Source organism: Lepidochelys kempii, chromosome 13 (assembly GCF_965140265.1).
Source record: "Lepidochelys kempii isolate rLepKem1 chromosome 13, rLepKem1.hap2, whole genome shotgun sequence".
Classification (NCBI taxonomy): domain Eukaryota; kingdom Metazoa; phylum Chordata; order Testudines; family Cheloniidae; genus Lepidochelys; species Lepidochelys kempii.
This window is the reverse complement of record NC_133268.1, coordinates 981,690-997,551: the sequence shown is the minus strand read 5'-3', so window position 1 is coordinate 997,551 and position 15,862 is coordinate 981,690. Positions and strand designations below refer to the sequence as shown.

The following is a 15,862-nucleotide window of genomic DNA, read 5'->3' as shown; positions in this document are numbered from 1 at the left end:
GTACAGTTTGGTTCATTTAAGATTTTTATTTCATTTGATTCTATGCTCTCTTTCACATATAGTGCCACTCTCGCACCAGCACGACCTGTTCTGCCCTTCTGATATATTTTGTACCCTGGTATTACTGTGTCCCATTGATTATCCTCATTCCATCAAGTTTCTGTGATGCCAATTATGTCAATAGCCTCATTTAATACGAGGCACTCTAATTCACCCATCTTATTGTTTAGACTTCTAGCATTTGTATATAAGCCCTTTAAAAACATATCACTTTTTAGCTGTCTGCCATTACATGATGTAATTGAATGCGACTTTTTTTCATTTGACTGTTTCTCATCAGATCCTACCTGTATTTTATCATCTTCCATCCTCTCCTCCTCACTAGGACATAGAGAATCTCCATTATTAGATCCTCCCTTAAGGGATGTCTCTCACCGAAGGCTCTTCAACACAACACTACAGTGACTGAGTTGCAGTTCTCACAGGAGAATATTTGAAACCAAACACCAAGAAAATTCTGCTTTTTAAAGTTGAGAAAGAATTGAATCTTCTGAGGTCTATCAGGGCCACGGCAGGCAGGAAAGGAAAATATGCAGGCACAGGAGCTCTGGGCAGCTCTTCTTCTTGAAAGAAAGTTGGCGGGTTAAATCTTCTAGTGCTTAATCCAGGAAAACTTTTGTTGCCATCGGTGCCTCCACTCACAGATGTTAACAAGTGCTCAATAACTATACACTTCGTCCTTAAATATCTGAGCCATCTTATCGAGAGTTGCACATCGTATATGCATTGGCTCAGGGACTGGATTTTTTGGCATATTCTGAACAGTGCTGAGCACACCGATGGTGCTCAGTGAATAATACAAATCATGACAATAATTGTCAGCTTTATGGACTCTGTGGATGCAGTTTCTGTTCTTTGTTCTGGAATTGGCCTGGGTACAATTGAAACCCAAAGAAATTGAGGCATAAACACATCGGATACCTTATATGACACTTTCTCATTCCTTCCTTTTCTCAAACTCAGGACAAAAAATGACTGAACAAAATGGTTTTCAGTTAAAATGTAAAATTGCCCAATAGCCATTGTTGTACAGCCCAGCCTCAGGCCAAACCTGCCACCCCTGGGGAGTTAAGTCATCTCCTCTCATCTGACTCTCATTCTCCAGCTTTCCTGATCTCTGTGCTGCTTTTCATGCTGTCAGCCATGACCTCCTTCCTAGCTGCCTGGGACCGTGTGCTGGAGTCTCCGAGAACTGGCCAGCTTGGTTTTGCTCCCAACTATCAGAGTCCTCTCTTTTTGCACCATACAGCAGAGAGAGTGGCTGGTCTTCTGGACAGGGAGCTGGCCCTGAGAGACCTGGGTTCTGCTCCCCCCAGGAACTTCCTGTCTGACCCCACACCAGTGCCTTAAGGACAGAGTTTCAAAACCTTTTACACACCCAAAGATGCAGCTAGGTGTCTAGTGGGGTTTACAAAACACCAAACCTTCTCGGCACTTGGCTGTATTTTTTATGAGATGGGGGGACCTGGGGGGGCATTGCCACCCAACCGTAGATGTTGATAGTGGGAGGAGGGTGCAATTTAAAGCTTAGGCTTCCCCCCGAAGAGCTTGAGTCATGCCCCACCTCCCCTTACCCTCAGTCTTCCGGCTGCAGCCCCCGCTGCTGGCTGCTACTTTGGTGGCAGCTGCCACTTCCACTGCTTCATGTTCCTAGAAGCCGAGCGCTTGGGGATCTTCTTCCTCTTGTTGGTACTGAGGCCCTGCAGGAAAAGCTGCTGCTCTTTGTAGAGAAGCAGCAGGTCTGGGCATTGCCCGATGGCAGGGGAGGCCATAGCCAGTGAGCCGCCAGCCAGCCCCAGCCTTGCCAGCAGCTCTGAGCAGCTGGAGGGTGGCCCGGAGTGCAGGGTGGTCGTCAAACCTCAGCCTGGCTGAACAAAGGGGTGGGGGGCAAGGGGAAATGGAGCAGAGGAGACAGGGCATGAAGCAGCTACCCTGTCCCCAGCACCACTTCCAGGTTTGCAAACGTAGCTGCAGTGGGAGTCACCCTGTAAAAAACCCCACAGGGGCAAGTTAAATCAAAATAGGTCTTTTATCTTGGACTAGTACCTGAGCGAGCCAGTCAGCAATCCCAGCCCCACTGCACTAGGGATGTAAAAACACTTCTTTAAAGACACATTCCCTGCCCCACCATGCTTATATCCCAGGCCCAGATCCTGCCAGTGATGGGGCACATGTGTAGCAGGGCACCCTGTGTAACTGTACGGCAAAGTGAATGCATTGGCCTCCCGGTGGGGCTGCTGCTCCCAGCATCCCTCGGTGTGACGCCCTCGAGAACAGACGCTGCTGAGCAGCGGGAGAGTTTTCAGGGTGTGGCTGACATGGGACGGCCAACCCCCGCCCTCACGCCAGGGCTGAACAGCTGAGCTTAGTGCCCCGAACACTCCGCAGCCACCATCACAGCCCCGGGGCTGCAGCAGAGCTGAACAGCGCTTGAGACTTCCCTGACCCACCCACCCAGGCAAGGCAATGGCTGGTGGAGCCCGAGAGCCCTGTCCTGGCCCTCACCAGGAGCCCGAGCTCTCCTACGACACCCCTGCTACCTGCCCACCGCCCATGCCTCAGCACATGAGCACACAGGGAGTCAACAGGAAACCCACGGGCTGGAGTGGGGAGGCCCAATCCTGCCCAAGCCCCTGGAGACAGAGTGATTTCCAGCCATGGCTTCCAATGCCCCCCCCGGCTGGGGGCTCCTGTGCATTAGCCACCCCCGGCCCTGATAAAATCCCCCCCCCCCCGGGTCCCTGTGGAAGACCCAAACAAACACCAGGGCAGGCGCCCAGCCCCACGGGCCAGCGGTGACCCCACGGCGGGCCCAGCCCTGCAAGTCTCAGGCAGGCGCAGAATTTGCCTCCCTCAGAATGCGCGGCCCCATTGGCCTGGCGGGAGCCCCCCACGCACAGAGTCAAACTACGCCTAGGATCATCCGGGGGAGGATCAGTCAGGATGTTCCTGCTGGGACACTTGGGGGTAGGGGGGCTCTGGTCTGAGTTCCCAGGAGTCTGGGCTGGAGTCCTCGTGCTCCTGAGAACAGACACGTGCGGAATGTGCCAGACCCTCTTCTCCTGACGCACACTCTGCTCCCCGCTCCTGGTCCATTTTCTCCACCAGTCACTCGGGCCGTTTCACCAGGAGCTGTTCCTCACTGGGCCTCACACTCCTCCCCAGCCGGCCAGGGGATCAGCTCACCCTGGGCCGCAGCTCGGAGCAGGGTCAAAACATCGACCAAAGGGGCCTGACATTTAGCAGCAGCTAGAGACTCTCCCCTGCAGAGTGCAGCTGGCCTGTGGAATCCCCGCTGAAGAGCCCCGTTGGGCGTCAGGCGTTGTGGCTGGATCTGCCAGGGCAGGACTGTTCTCTGATTGCTAATGACAGCAGGATGGGGGCAGGGACGCTATCTCAGGGCTTCCGTCCTAACGACATCCCAGTGGCAGGAACAAAGAGAGAGAGAATCCTGATTCCCAGGTACCCCATGGCCACTGCCCCCCGGTCACTCCCCCCAGCCGCCCACCACTGCCACGCATGGCATTCGGCGCCAGCCCTTTAGCCAAACACAATCCCTGGGCTCACAGCCTGGGGAGGGAAATGGTCTGGCCTGTGCCCTGCAGGAGGTCGGACTTGATGAGCTAATGGCCCCTCTGGCCTGACACTCTGTGGCTCTGTCCACACTTGGAGCCAGGGCCGTGAGTCCCACACTAGCTCTCATCCAGCTCGTGCACTCAACAGGGAGTGTAGCCGGAGTCAGCGGCGAGCAGGGCATGGGTTAGGCATCCCGAGTATGGACGAACCCCAGGGGTATGTCCTCCAGGCAGTTCGCCTCATGCCACCACCCACCATGGCCCCGCTGCCCCGGCGACATTCCCGTTCTTAGCTCACTAGCTGGATGAGAGCATGTCTGCCGGAGCTGGCAATTCCCCCTGAGCTCCAAGGGTGGACATAGCCTGTGAATCTGTGAGCTGCCCATCCAGGCACCAGCCCACCCCACAGGGACAGTTATCCTTGCTTGCGGGGTGAGCAGAACATGGTGGGACCCCCCTGAGCTGCTCCTGCCACCCTCTCTGGGGGAGCCCCATCCCACACGGCGCAGGCAACATCTCCCCACATACAGCTTTGGGCTCTCCGCCTTCCAAGGCGATTTCTCAACAGCCCGACCCTGCCCAGAGGGACAGGACAGGCCCTCAGGGCTACGGCACAAGTTCTCCTGTGAAATGGAGTCAGGAGGAAGTTAGGTCCCTGTTGCTCAGCTGCAAGCCAGCCCCTCCCTCTCCCACCCAGCCCCGCCTGCGCCAGGGTTTAAATCCCAGCCCGGCTCAGCCCTAGGCACTCAGACCCAGCTCCCGGCAGCACCATGAAGTCAGGGGCCATCGTCCTCCTCCTGGGGCTCCTGGCCGTCTGGGCCCAGCTGCCGCCTGCGGCTGCTCAAGGTGAGTAGAGAGAGCAGCTCAGGTCAGCGGAGAGGAGCCTCCTGCCAGCCCAGCCCAGGCCATGGTGGCAGCGTCCCCTCCTGTCCTGCTCTGTTCATAGGTACGACGGGAGCCTGCCCTGGGCAAGCAGCTGGTACTCCTGGCCTTGGCCCCGCGAGTGCAGCTGGGAGGAGAAGGGCTCAGGGCAGGGCTCTGTTGCCATTGGGCTCTGTGACTCTCCTCTCCCAGAAGCCGGCAGGCGCCCCACCTCCTCGGTGGGGCCAGGTGAGTCCTGCTGGCTGCATGCGGCATGCGGGGTTTGGCGAGCAGGTCTCCTCACCCGTTCCAGGCTCAGCAGCAGGCTGGGGCCCTCGACCAGGGTGAAGGGACGAGCGGGCACCGGAGTCCGCATAGCGGCGGGAAGCTCTGGGTACCAGGTCTCTAAGTGCGGAGCAGGAAGCCTGCAGGCAGGGGCCTGTCCTAGGCAGCAGCTATGCAGCGAGGCGGAGACAGAGTCAGGGCAGCTTTAGGACGATACTGCCTGACTGCCGTGTGCCTATTCTGCATTGCAGTGCGACCTGGAGACTGCCCCAACATCCGAGGCCCAGGGATCTGTGTGGAGAGATGCCGGGGGGACGATTCCTGTCCTCCAGGACGAAAGTGCTGCAGCAATGGGTGTGGCCACGTCTGCATGACACCAATAACCCGACCGCGAGGTGAGGTCAGACCCAGGTTCACGTCAGACTCTGCCCTGGACTCGGACACTCCCAGCACCTTGGGGGGATGAGCAGGGAGGAGAGGTTGGGGTCACTCAGGGAAGGGACAGGACCCCAGCCCCATTAACCAGCCCTGGATGATCCCGCTGCCCCCAGCCACCGGCCTCAGAGTCTCTACTCAGACTGGATGGGGTGGTTTCTTTCCTCTCCCCTATGGTGAGCTCCCAGCTCACGAGGCCGGGGGCAGGCGGCAGGGTATCTCTTCATCCCTAGCCCGACCCACTTCCCTCCCACTCACACCCTGGCTCACACCCACCCTGCGTCCTCACGTGGAGCGGGTAGGGTTGAGCTGGTGTCTCCAGGGGGTGTGACTGCCAGGAGATTGTTCTGTGCTGCAGGGAGACCCGGCGTTTGTCCAAGGCCAGCTGGCATCAGCATTTGTGTGGAATTGTGCAGTTCTGATGCGCAGTGCCGCAGGAGGCAGAAGTGCTGCAGCAACGGATGTGGCCACGTCTGCACGACAGTAATGTGAGGTAGGATTAGGGGAATCGCTTTGCTCGGAGCCCTGCCCCAGGCTCGGACACTGGGGATGTTCCAATCACAGGACCCCACAACTCCACCTCCAGGGCTAATGGACAATGGGAGGAGTCGGGATCACTCATTGAGAAACCAGGACCTGCCAATTTGCCCAGGGCTGGGTGTCTTAGCTGAAGCCAGAAGTGGATTCCTCTCTCCTGGCTGGGCCCATCTGTGGGCAGTTACAGGCTGTAGCCTTGGCCGGGGCGTTCCTAGAGAGACCAGCTGGACTCCACTTGCACCAGCTCTGGGTTCCCCGGGCCGGCAGCTGCTCGCGCTCTCGTGGTGACCCTGGAATTCAGAGCATCTCTAGGGAGCAGCAGTGCAGAGCAGAGATGAGACGCAGGGCCCAGGCACAGTGAGCCCGTCACTCAGCACCTCCGGTGACAAGCTTGAACGGGGGGCACCTTAGGAGTTTTCCGAGGGGCTGGTTAGATTTTTTAAAGCTGAAATCTAACAAACTAGGCTTGCCAATAGGGTCCGTGTGATGGGGGATAGTCGCACAGGCTCTAGTAGGAGAACACCCTTTTAGGGAGTCCAGGGAGCTTACTAATTTAAATTCACCATTTAACTTGGGCAGGATTTCTCACACCAAGGCACTGAGTTATTCTTAACCGTCCGACAGACTGGCACCAGTTCGCCATCGACAGCTCACCAATCACGTGCGGGCACAAAGCTCTGGGCCTGGGCTGAACACAAATACAGTCGTGCAAGCAATTGTCAGAGCGTAGGCTTGAGGCTCAACAAGTGCACCAAAGAACAATGCAAATCACTGAGATTTCTTGTTGCACTGACACATGACTGCCAGTTCGGTAGGGTCTAACACACTCATCGCCCGGCCAGTGTTTCTCCGCGGACTAAGGAGGCACTTCTCTTTCAGGCATTTTGAAGAGTGTGGTCCCTGCTATTAGAATGAATGGGTCCAAAAGGGGCGAGTTTAGAATATCAAAAGCAATTGCTTAAAGCTATGGTTCAAATCTCTTAGGCCCGTTTGCTTGGTGCGCTTGCATACAGCATTAGTTAACATCTATCACAGGTTACCTGCGGTCTCACTAGGGAGCATAGACTTCAGGCTTGTCTGCATGTGAGCCGCTGCAGCGTTTCAGCTCAGACGCTACCTACACCGAGGGCAGGGGTCTCCCACAGGGCAGGGAATCCACCACCCCGCGAGGCCGTGGCTAGGTCGAGGGAGGAATTCTCCCAGTGACCTGGCGCTGTCTGCACCGCGGTTAGGTCACTTTACGCTGCTCAGGGGTGCGGGTTTTTCACACCCGGAGTGACAGAGCAGGGTCAATTTGACTTTTGAGTGCAGCCCAGGCTTTAGCAAGAAACCTGCAGTTCTGATATTAGGGGAAACACAACCTAAATCTCACTTCTTATTCTCTTAACCCGGGGCTGGGAGAAGAGTCCTTCCCACACAGCTGCTCCTGGCAGCTGTTGGTCCCACTCGGGCTTCTGCAGCTACTTCCTGAGCCCAGTGGCGACCTCAGCTTAACATACCCTGACTCCAGGGCTTGTTGGGGGAGGGGAAGCCAGGCCCCCTCTGATGGCTAGTGCCCACTTGCCATCTGGGTGATCAGATTTCAGCTCTCCAGTTCTCTGCTGCTTCCCTCTGTACCCACTAGATGACTCTGGTGTAGAACAGATTTATTCAGTCACTTTCATAGAATCATAGAATATCAGGGTTGGAAGGGACCTCAGGAGGTTATCTAGTCCAACCCCCTGCTCAAAGTAGGACCAATCCCCAGCTAAATCAACCCAGCCAGGGCTTTGTCAAGCCTGACCTTAAAAACCTCTAAGGAAGGAGATTCCACCACCTCCCTAGGCAACACATTTCAGTGTTTCACCACCCTCCTAGTGAACATTTTTTTCCTAATATCCAACCTAAACCTCCCCCACTGCAACTTGAGACCATTACTCCTCGTTCTGTCATCTGCCACCACTGAGAACAGTCTAGATTCATCCTCTCTGGAACCCCCTTTCAGGTAGTTGAAAGCAGCTATCAAATCCCCCCTCATTCTTCTCTTCCGCAGACTAAACAATCCCAGTTCCCTCAGCCTCTCCTCATAAGTCATGTGTTCCAGTCCCCTAATCATTTTTGTTGCCCTCCGCTGGACTCTTTCCAATTTTTCCACATCCTTCTTGTAGGTTGGGGCCCAAAACTGGACACAGTACTCCAAATGAGGCCTCACCAATGTCAAATAGAGGGGAACAATCACATCCCTCGATCTGCTGGCAATGCCCCTACTTATACAGCCCAAAATGCCACTGGCCTTCTTGACAACAAGGGCACACTGCTGACTCATATCCAGCTTCTCATCCACTGTCACCCCTAGGTCCTTTTCCGCAGAACTGCTGCCTAGCCATTCGGTCCCTAGTCTGTACCGGTGCATGGGATTCTTCCGTCCTAAGTGCAGGACTCTGCACTTGTCCTTGTTGAACCTCATCAGATTTCCTTTGGCCCAATCCTCTAATTTGTCTAGGGCCCTCTGTATCCTATCCCTACCCTCCAGCATATCTACCGCTTCTCCCAGTTTAGTGTCATCTGCAAACTTGCTGAGGGTGCAATCCACGCCATCCTCCAGATAATTAATGAAGATATTGAACAAAACCGGCCCCAGGACTGACCCTTGGGGCACTCCGCTTGATATTGGCTGTCAACTAGACATGGAGCCATTGATCACTACCCGTTGAACCCGACAATCTAGCCAGCTTTCTATCCACCTTATAGTCCATTCATCCAGCCCATACTTCTTTAACTTGCTGGCAAAAATACTGTGGGAGACCGTGTCAAAAGCTTTGCTAAAGTCAAGGAATAACACGTCCACTGCTTTCCCCTCATCCACAGAGCCAGTTGTCTCGTCATATATCTTTCTCAGCAGAGGCTTTTGAGGTTTGGTTCATTTCAAGGGCCGTAGTTCAGAATTAGCTCATGTTATTCATTGAAATTTCCCCCCTTTTAAGCAATTTATTTTAATAATTCAAAGTTGTACCCTGGTTTGGTGATTAGATTGTTCAGGTTCCTTCTCGAGCTATCCAGTGCCTCTGCCTTCGAGAGTGCAGCCGTCCTCTACCATGAAAACAAGCAAAATCCATTAACATCTTGTAAATGTGGTGGATACACTCCAGATGTTGTTTGAGTGCAGACTTGCCTTTCACAATTTTGGGCTTACAATAGAACAAGAGACAATCTACAGAGAAAGAAAAGGAGGACTTGTGGCACCTTAGAGACTAACCAATTTATTTGAGCATGAGCTTTCGTGAGCTACAGCTCACTTCACTGGATGCAGCTGTAGCTCACAAAAGCTCATGCTCAAATAAATGGGTTGGTCTCTAAGGTGCCACAAGTCCTCCTGTTCTTTTTACGGATATAGACTAACACGGCTGCTACTCTGAAATGTACAGAGAGAGAGTTTGATTCACAGGGCAGAGAGGTGTGCAGTATCTGGGACAATACAGCTTAGCCTGTTAGATGTGATTTAGAAGGAAAACAGTTGTCTTGTTTATAATCTGGGGAGAAAGCAGGTGGCTTGGGTTTCTGGGGAGCCCAGGCAGCGAATCCCCAGAGGAACGCCACTGAACGCACACTTTGTCATGTCTCCTAGCTCAGTCCTGCAGGATGGTCGGATGCTGCAGTAGTGGACGCGGAACGGAGCAGAACACAGCGTGGGGGCCGGGGCCATTATATAGAACTCAGGCTCATTCAAGTCTCTAACTCATGTCCCCTCCTTCTCTCCAGGGCTTGTGTTCCCTCCCCAGGCCTGTGAGTGCTGGTGCCCTGGGATCCACCTGTTACAAGGGCTGGGGAAGATGCTCCTTGGCCCAGTCGCTCTTCCATTCTGGTAGCTTATCTCCCAAGCACCCCCTGCCCGCCATTAACTGTTTCGGGGGTGCCCTCCTGAGGGACTGCTTTGTGTCCTGAATTTGGGGCCCCTGGCCAGGGAGCCAGGGGCTGTTCCTGCAGCCTTGGGGTGTGTTCCTCTCTGGCCAGCTCAGGCCACTGTGTTTTGCAAAGAACCTTTTCTCTCTTAATAAACGTGTGATTCATTAACCCACCTCTGCTTTATCCCCCGCAGCTTGCAGCCTGGGCTGGTGCCCCGCGCACTTCTCGCAGCTCCCAGGACCCCCATCATGAGACCCCCGGCTGGGCCAGGCCAGGCCTGCGCTGATGTTCCTGTTTGGAGCCACAGCTCTCAAAGGGAGAAAATTCACTCAGAGAGCAACGTGCTCCAGGGCTGACCCGATCTGAGACCAGCCCCAGGGCCCCCAGAGCTAACCCAGGGCTCAGTCCAACCCCAGTCCCTTGTAGAACAACATGCCTCTCTCTCACCCTCCTGCTCGTTCTAGGGCACAGCAGCAAAGGTGCAGCTCCAGCACGCCCCCTTGTGGCAGACGTAGCAACGCAGCAACTCTGTCTCAGTTTCCCCCACGGCCCTTTGACCTGCCCGGCGTCGGAGTCCCTGGCCCTCTGGCCAGGCCACTCCACAGGGGTCAGTCCCATCCAGGGCCACAGCATCATTTACCCAAGTTCAGCAGAAATGACAAAACAACCAAACCTTTGGCCGGTCACCACCTGATGGCAGGGGGCCGCCGCCGTTGCAGACCGCCCGGCTGTCTAGCCTCAGTTGGCCCCACAGCCCAGGGGCTGGCACGCTCCACCCCTCACCCAAGGGCTCAGGCAGGCTCCAGCTCACTCTGCTCCATGCCCCTTCCTCCTCCCACCCGTGGGCTTCCTCCGATTTTAAATGCTGAACCCAGGCCTAACCTCCCCCCCCGTACACCCACAGAGGAGCACCTGAACCCCTGGCTTCCAGTTAACCCCTTCCAGACCAGGACAGAGTTATATACCCCCTTACAGGCACCCAGCAATAGGGTATCTGGGTGCCCATACAAAGAGAAACCCCTGCAAGCAGCTGGCAGTTAAGCGAACCATGCGCTATGTTCTAAAGACCAAGCCATTCCGCGCCAACGTGCTCACTCCTCCAGCTGGGCATGAAGGGACTTCAGTCGCTCTGTCTACCCCCCCACCCCACCCCCGCCACCGGGCAGCATGCAACAGTGCCTCCTACTTGGGCCCCGGAACGGCAGTCCAGGCTGGCTGGCATACTGACGGGGTAGCACGCAAGTGAACTGCCAGCTGACGCTAAACGTGGGGAGCTGCAAGCCCCAGCGGGGAGGGCAGGAGAGAAGCAGGAAACATGGGTGGGACCTGGACAAATGCAGCTAATGCATCCGGGGAAAATAATGCCAACGGCAAACCTGTAACGGGAGGGAGTATGGAGAGCAAACCTGGCCTGCAGCACTGGACGGGCGAGCGCATGGTGCTGGGGTATCAGCCTCAGGACGCTTGCCCAGAGGATTCCCTTCAGGGATGGGTCCAGGCTCATTCGCTGGTGTCCTGCATAGGCCAGTCAGACTCCCCCTCCCCCAGCCAGAGACACCCCGGCCAGCAGCCTCCTGCCTGCTCTCTGCCTCTGAACACAGCCCCGCCCGAGAGGCAATACGGGGCTTCCACAAATGCTTAGCAGCCACAGGCATTGCCACAGCCATCCCAATGCCAGGCCAGGGGCTGCCAGGAGCCCGCCGCCTGGCAGAGAAGCATCTTCCCTCTCATTCAGCGCATGGGGCTGCTAAATAGGCTTTGGTGCTTGGTCTGAAGAACCAGCCCAGACGCAGCAGGTCCCAGTGTCCTGGCAATGCCAGAGGGAATGAGCAAGTCCAGCTGTGGGGTCAAATCCCCCAGGCTCCAGAAGCCCTGTCAGCCTGGAGGAGATGTCCCCTCACCTGACCGACAGCCTCAGGGCCCAGCAAGACCCTGAGTGGCCCCTCCAGAGCCACCCAACCCATGTGCTGAGTCTGGTGCAGGGGTCGAGCTCCTCTATCAGTCCCTGAGCCACCTGTGGCTCACACCAAACAGCTCAGGTGCAGGGAAGGGTTATAAAGATGTTTGCATCTCATTACCACTCAGCTGGCTTGGAGGGGAGTGGGACGGGCGAGCCAATTTAACAGCCTTGTCTTGCCCATAGAGCAGGGGGCCGGGCGTCCTGGAGTGCCTGGGTTCTACTCTCTGCTCTGCTCTGCTCTGACTCACTCGAGAGCCTTGGGCAAGACCCTTCCCCTCTGAGAGTCTCAGTTTCCCCGAGAGAATGTTCCATGCCAGGGTGACTGTTTGCCTAGTGCACTGGCCATGGCAGGTGCCACCCCGGTGCAATGGCTCCACATCTCCTCGTTAGTGCTCAAAAGGAGCTTTGAACATGAGAAGAGCTAATTACTAACGAGGCCTGTGCTCAGTCAGCCATTGCTATCTCAGTGCGGGGACGGCTGGGCTCGGTGCAGAGCGACTCTCCTCACAGGCTGTACTGTGCCTGGAACACGACGGGTCACTGCCTTGGCACAGCACACAGCTGCTCCTGAGCCTGTGGCCAGCCCTGCCCCTCAGTGCCAGCATCCACCCTTCACGCTGCAAGGGGCATTGGGATGCCCTCATCCCCAGCACAGCCACCTCCTCTCTGGGTGCTGCCGAGCCAGCCCTGCCAGAGACGACTCACCCATACGAACATCAGAACGGCCAGACTGGGTCAGCCAAAGGCCCATCTAGCCCAGTGTCCTGTCTGCCAACCGCAGCCAGGGCCAGGTGCCCCAGAGGGAATGAATAGAACAGGGAATCATCAAGTGATCCATCCCCTGTGGCCCATTCCCAGCTTCTGGCAAACAGAGGTAGGGACACCATCCCTGCCCATCCTGGCTAATAGTCATTGATGGACCTGTCCTCCAGGAACTTATCTAGTTCGTTTTGGAACCCTGGTATAATCTTGGCCTTCACAACATCCTCTGGCAAGGAGTTTCACAAGATGACTGTGCGTTGTGTGAAAAAATACTTCCTTTGGTTTGTTTTACACTTGCTGCCTGTTAATTTCATTTGGTGACCCCTAGTTCTTGTGTTATGAGAAGGAGTAAATAACACTTCCTTATTTACTTTCTCCGCCCCAGTCAAGATTTTATAGACCTCTATCATCTCCTCCCTGAGTCATCTCTTTACCAAGCTGAAAAGTCCCAGTTTTATTAATCTCTCCTCATGCGGAAGCCGTTCCACACCCCTAATCAATTTTGTTGCCCTTTTCTGAACCTTTTCCAATTCCAATATCTCTTTTTTGAGATGGGGCGACCACATCAGCACACAGTATTCAAGATGTGGCGTACCATGGATTTAAAGAGAGGCAACATGATATTTTCTGTCTTATTATCTATCCCTTTTCTTAATGATTCCCAGCATTCTGTTCAGTTTTTTGACTGCCGCTGCACATTGAGTGGATGTTTTTAGAGAACTCTCCACAATGACGCCAAGATCTCGTTCTCGAGTGGTAACAGCTAATTTAGACCCCATCATTTTATATGTATAGGTGGGATAATGTTTTCCAAAGTGCATTACTTTGCATTTATCAGCACTGAATTTCATCTGCCATTCTGTTGCCCAGTCGCCCAGTTTTGTGAGGTCCCTTTGTAGCTCTTTGCAGTCTGCCTGGGACTTAGCTACCTTGAGTAGTTTTGTACCATTGGTAACAAAACGCAGAGCCCTTGGCAATGCTGCAGATCGGAGACAGTTGCATCCAGCAGCAGAGGCCCTGGGCAGTGGCTTGGCCACGGTTCGCTAGCACGCCCCTGCCACATGTGCGTGGGGAGTTCGCACAGGCTGAGGGAGACTTTCACGTGGCTGCCACTTGGCAGAGAGGAGCAGGATGGACCTGAGCTGCAGGCACTTGGCGAGGAGGCCAGGCCCGTGCTGGGACGAGCGTGGGCACGGCCTGGCGCATCTCTCAGGGAAACGCTCTCAGACACAAGGAGGTGCCGCTCAGGGAGAGCAGCATCCTGTCACTTTTCCCTCCAGAACCTCCCTGTCAAAATGCAGAGGGGACCCTCTTCACTCTGCAAACCCTGCTCCTCACTCCAGCCCAGCAGGGTAAGGAGCAGCTCTGAGCTGCCCACTGGGGCACCAACAAACATGCAGCCCCTTGGGACTGCACCAGCCCCCCATGCAATACAGAGACACCCTCTGTCATCCAACCAGTGCAGTGCCCCCAGCAGCTGCCACCTGAGTGCAATGACCCAGTTCTCTGCACAGTGCTGGGAGGACGTCCTTGTCCCATCTCCTATCCCTCCTGCTCCCCACATTCCCACCGGGCTCTGGGCTTTGCCACACGCGGGCTTGAGCATTCTCCGCTCTGCTGAGCAGGGCTCCCTTGGGGCACGTGCAGGCTCCCTGCCTTTAGCATGTGGGCCCCAGAGCTCAGCTTTCAGGCTGGTGCTTCCCGCTCAGCAGCGCCCGGTCCCCACATCAGCTCCATCCAGCAAAATCCCTCTGCCTGGAGGTGCTTGGGCCCTGCCCAGCTGAGCTCCCTGATGGCCCCTCCTTCCGCCCGAGATGCGGGTCCTGCCAGCCCTCCTCTGGAGCTAGCACGCAGATCCTGGAAGGCTGCAGCATTGCCCTCTGCGGCCCAGCTCCCCGCGGGCTGAGCCCTCGCTGCCAGCGGGAGGTGCCCCATCTCTGATGCTCCCAATTACTGGCTGGAAGACTCTGGTGCTGCTTTTCCTACAGCCGCTTGGGCCTTTCAGGGAGCTTCCCCCGCGTGACTGCTGCATGGGGACCCAGAGGGAATCTGCCGGGGCGCCTGGCTTCGCATGACGACCCCTCGCAGACCCTGCTCGCTGACAGTGTGGCTGAGCCAGGCTAGAGACGGGAGAGGAGCATCACTCCCGTGTTCCGGATTCACAGCCTGCAGCCGCCTGCGCCCGCCCGGGCAACACCCAGCACAAGGCCAGCCTGGCGCAGCCTCTCCCGGCCCTTCGCCCTACCCTGCTCGCTGTGCGACAGCCGTGCAGGGGTGGGGGAGAAATGCTCATCCGGCTGCGTCACAGACAATGTACACGTGGCTGCTTTACTGGGGGCCCGCCCTGCCCGTTGGGTGTTACGATTATTGTCTTCTCGGTTTAATGGCCCCGGTGCTCTGGGCTGGCCGTGATGCTAGAGAGAAGCATGTTTGCTGGCTGACATGTGAAGACAGCCTGCCCTGGGCAGGGAGGCAGATGGGAGCCTGTCACCTCAGACTCATCAAAAAGTCACTTGCCTCGGCTGAGGTTTGTATTGCAAGGGAAGCCTGTGCCCGTGCCGTGCTTGGGGTTATCCAGAGAGACCCTCCCGTTCAGCACACGGGCTAACATCCTTGCTATCGCCCCGAAATTTCACACCTCTCCCATCGCCACAGTACCGGACCAGCACCTCGCAGAGGCTGGTTTCACTCCAGCGACTGGTGGATGATGAGTCTAGCTCCTGCTGCATCCCACTTCCATCAGCAGCTTTATTCCCCTCGATAAACAGCTGCCACTTTGTGGCTCTAATGACACAGCCAGAGGTTGGCCAGGACAGATGTTCTGGGGTGGTGACGCCTGTGGGACTGCTCCCGGGTGCACCAGGCAGCACGTGCATTCGTGTCTGCAGAATGGGAGCTGAGCGCAGTGGTCAGACCGACAGACAGAGTTCAAGATGTCCCAGAAAGCACAAGGCACCGTGAGCGCTGCTAAAGCATGTCCGCTGTGCTGCTGGTGGCTGCAGGACAAGGAATAGAATCATAGAATCATAGAATATCAGGGTTGGAAGGGACCCCAGAAGGTCATCTAGTCCAACCCCCTGCTCGAAGCAGGACCAATTCCCAGTTAAATCATCCCAGCCAGGGCTTTGTCAAGCCTGACCTTAAAAACCTCTAAGGAAGGAGATTCTACCACCTCCCTAGGTAACGCATTCCAGTGTTTCACCACCCTCTTAGTGAAAAAGTTTTTCCTAATATCCAATCTAAACCTCCCCCACTGCAACTTGAGACCATTACTCCTCGTTCTGTCATCTGCTACCACTGAGAACAGTCTAGAGCCATCCTCTTTGGAACCCCCTTTCAGGTAGTTGAAAGCAGCTATCAAATCCCCCCTCATTCTTCTCTTCTGCAGGCTAAACAATCCCAGTTCCCTCAGCCTCTCCTCATAAGTCATGTGTTCCAGACCCCGGAGGGTCTGGAGGGGCGGTCATCCTCAACACACATGGCGGAGGAGCCAAATTCAGGCCCA

At 55.8% G+C, this 15,862-nt stretch overlaps 1 protein-coding gene across 1 annotated transcript; it reads left to right on the top strand.

The window, feature by feature from the left end:
- The first annotated feature begins 4,382 nt into the window (after nt 1-4,382).
- Nucleotides 4,383-9,803, top strand: LOC140897323 (WAP four-disulfide core domain protein 18-like). The gene is made up of 4 exons (XM_073309802.1): nt 4,383-4,481; nt 5,033-5,176; nt 5,575-5,709; nt 9,492-9,803. Exons 1-3 carry the CDS (start codon nt 4,406-4,408, stop codon nt 5,706-5,708), a joined length of 354 nt encoding a protein of 117 aa, XP_073165903.1. The 5' UTR covers nt 4,383-4,405; the 3' UTR covers nt 5,709; nt 9,492-9,803.
- Nucleotides 9,804-15,862: the final 6,059 nt, after the last annotated feature.

What these genes read in the sequence shown, in the direction of transcription:
- LOC140897323 (XM_073309802.1), top strand. Translation starts at nt 4,406, where the DNA reads ATGAAGTCAGGGGCCATCGTCCTCCTCCTGGGGCTCCTGGCCGTCTGG. An exon ending in GCCGCCTGCGGCTGCTCAAG is followed by an intron (nt 4,482 to 5,032) that starts GTGAGTAGAGAG and finishes TCTGCATTGCAG; the next exon opens with TGCGACCTGGAGACTGCCCC. An exon ending in ACCAATAACCCGACCGCGAG is followed by an intron (nt 5,177 to 5,574) that starts GTGAGGTCAGAC and finishes TCTGTGCTGCAG; the next exon opens with GGAGACCCGGCGTTTGTCCA.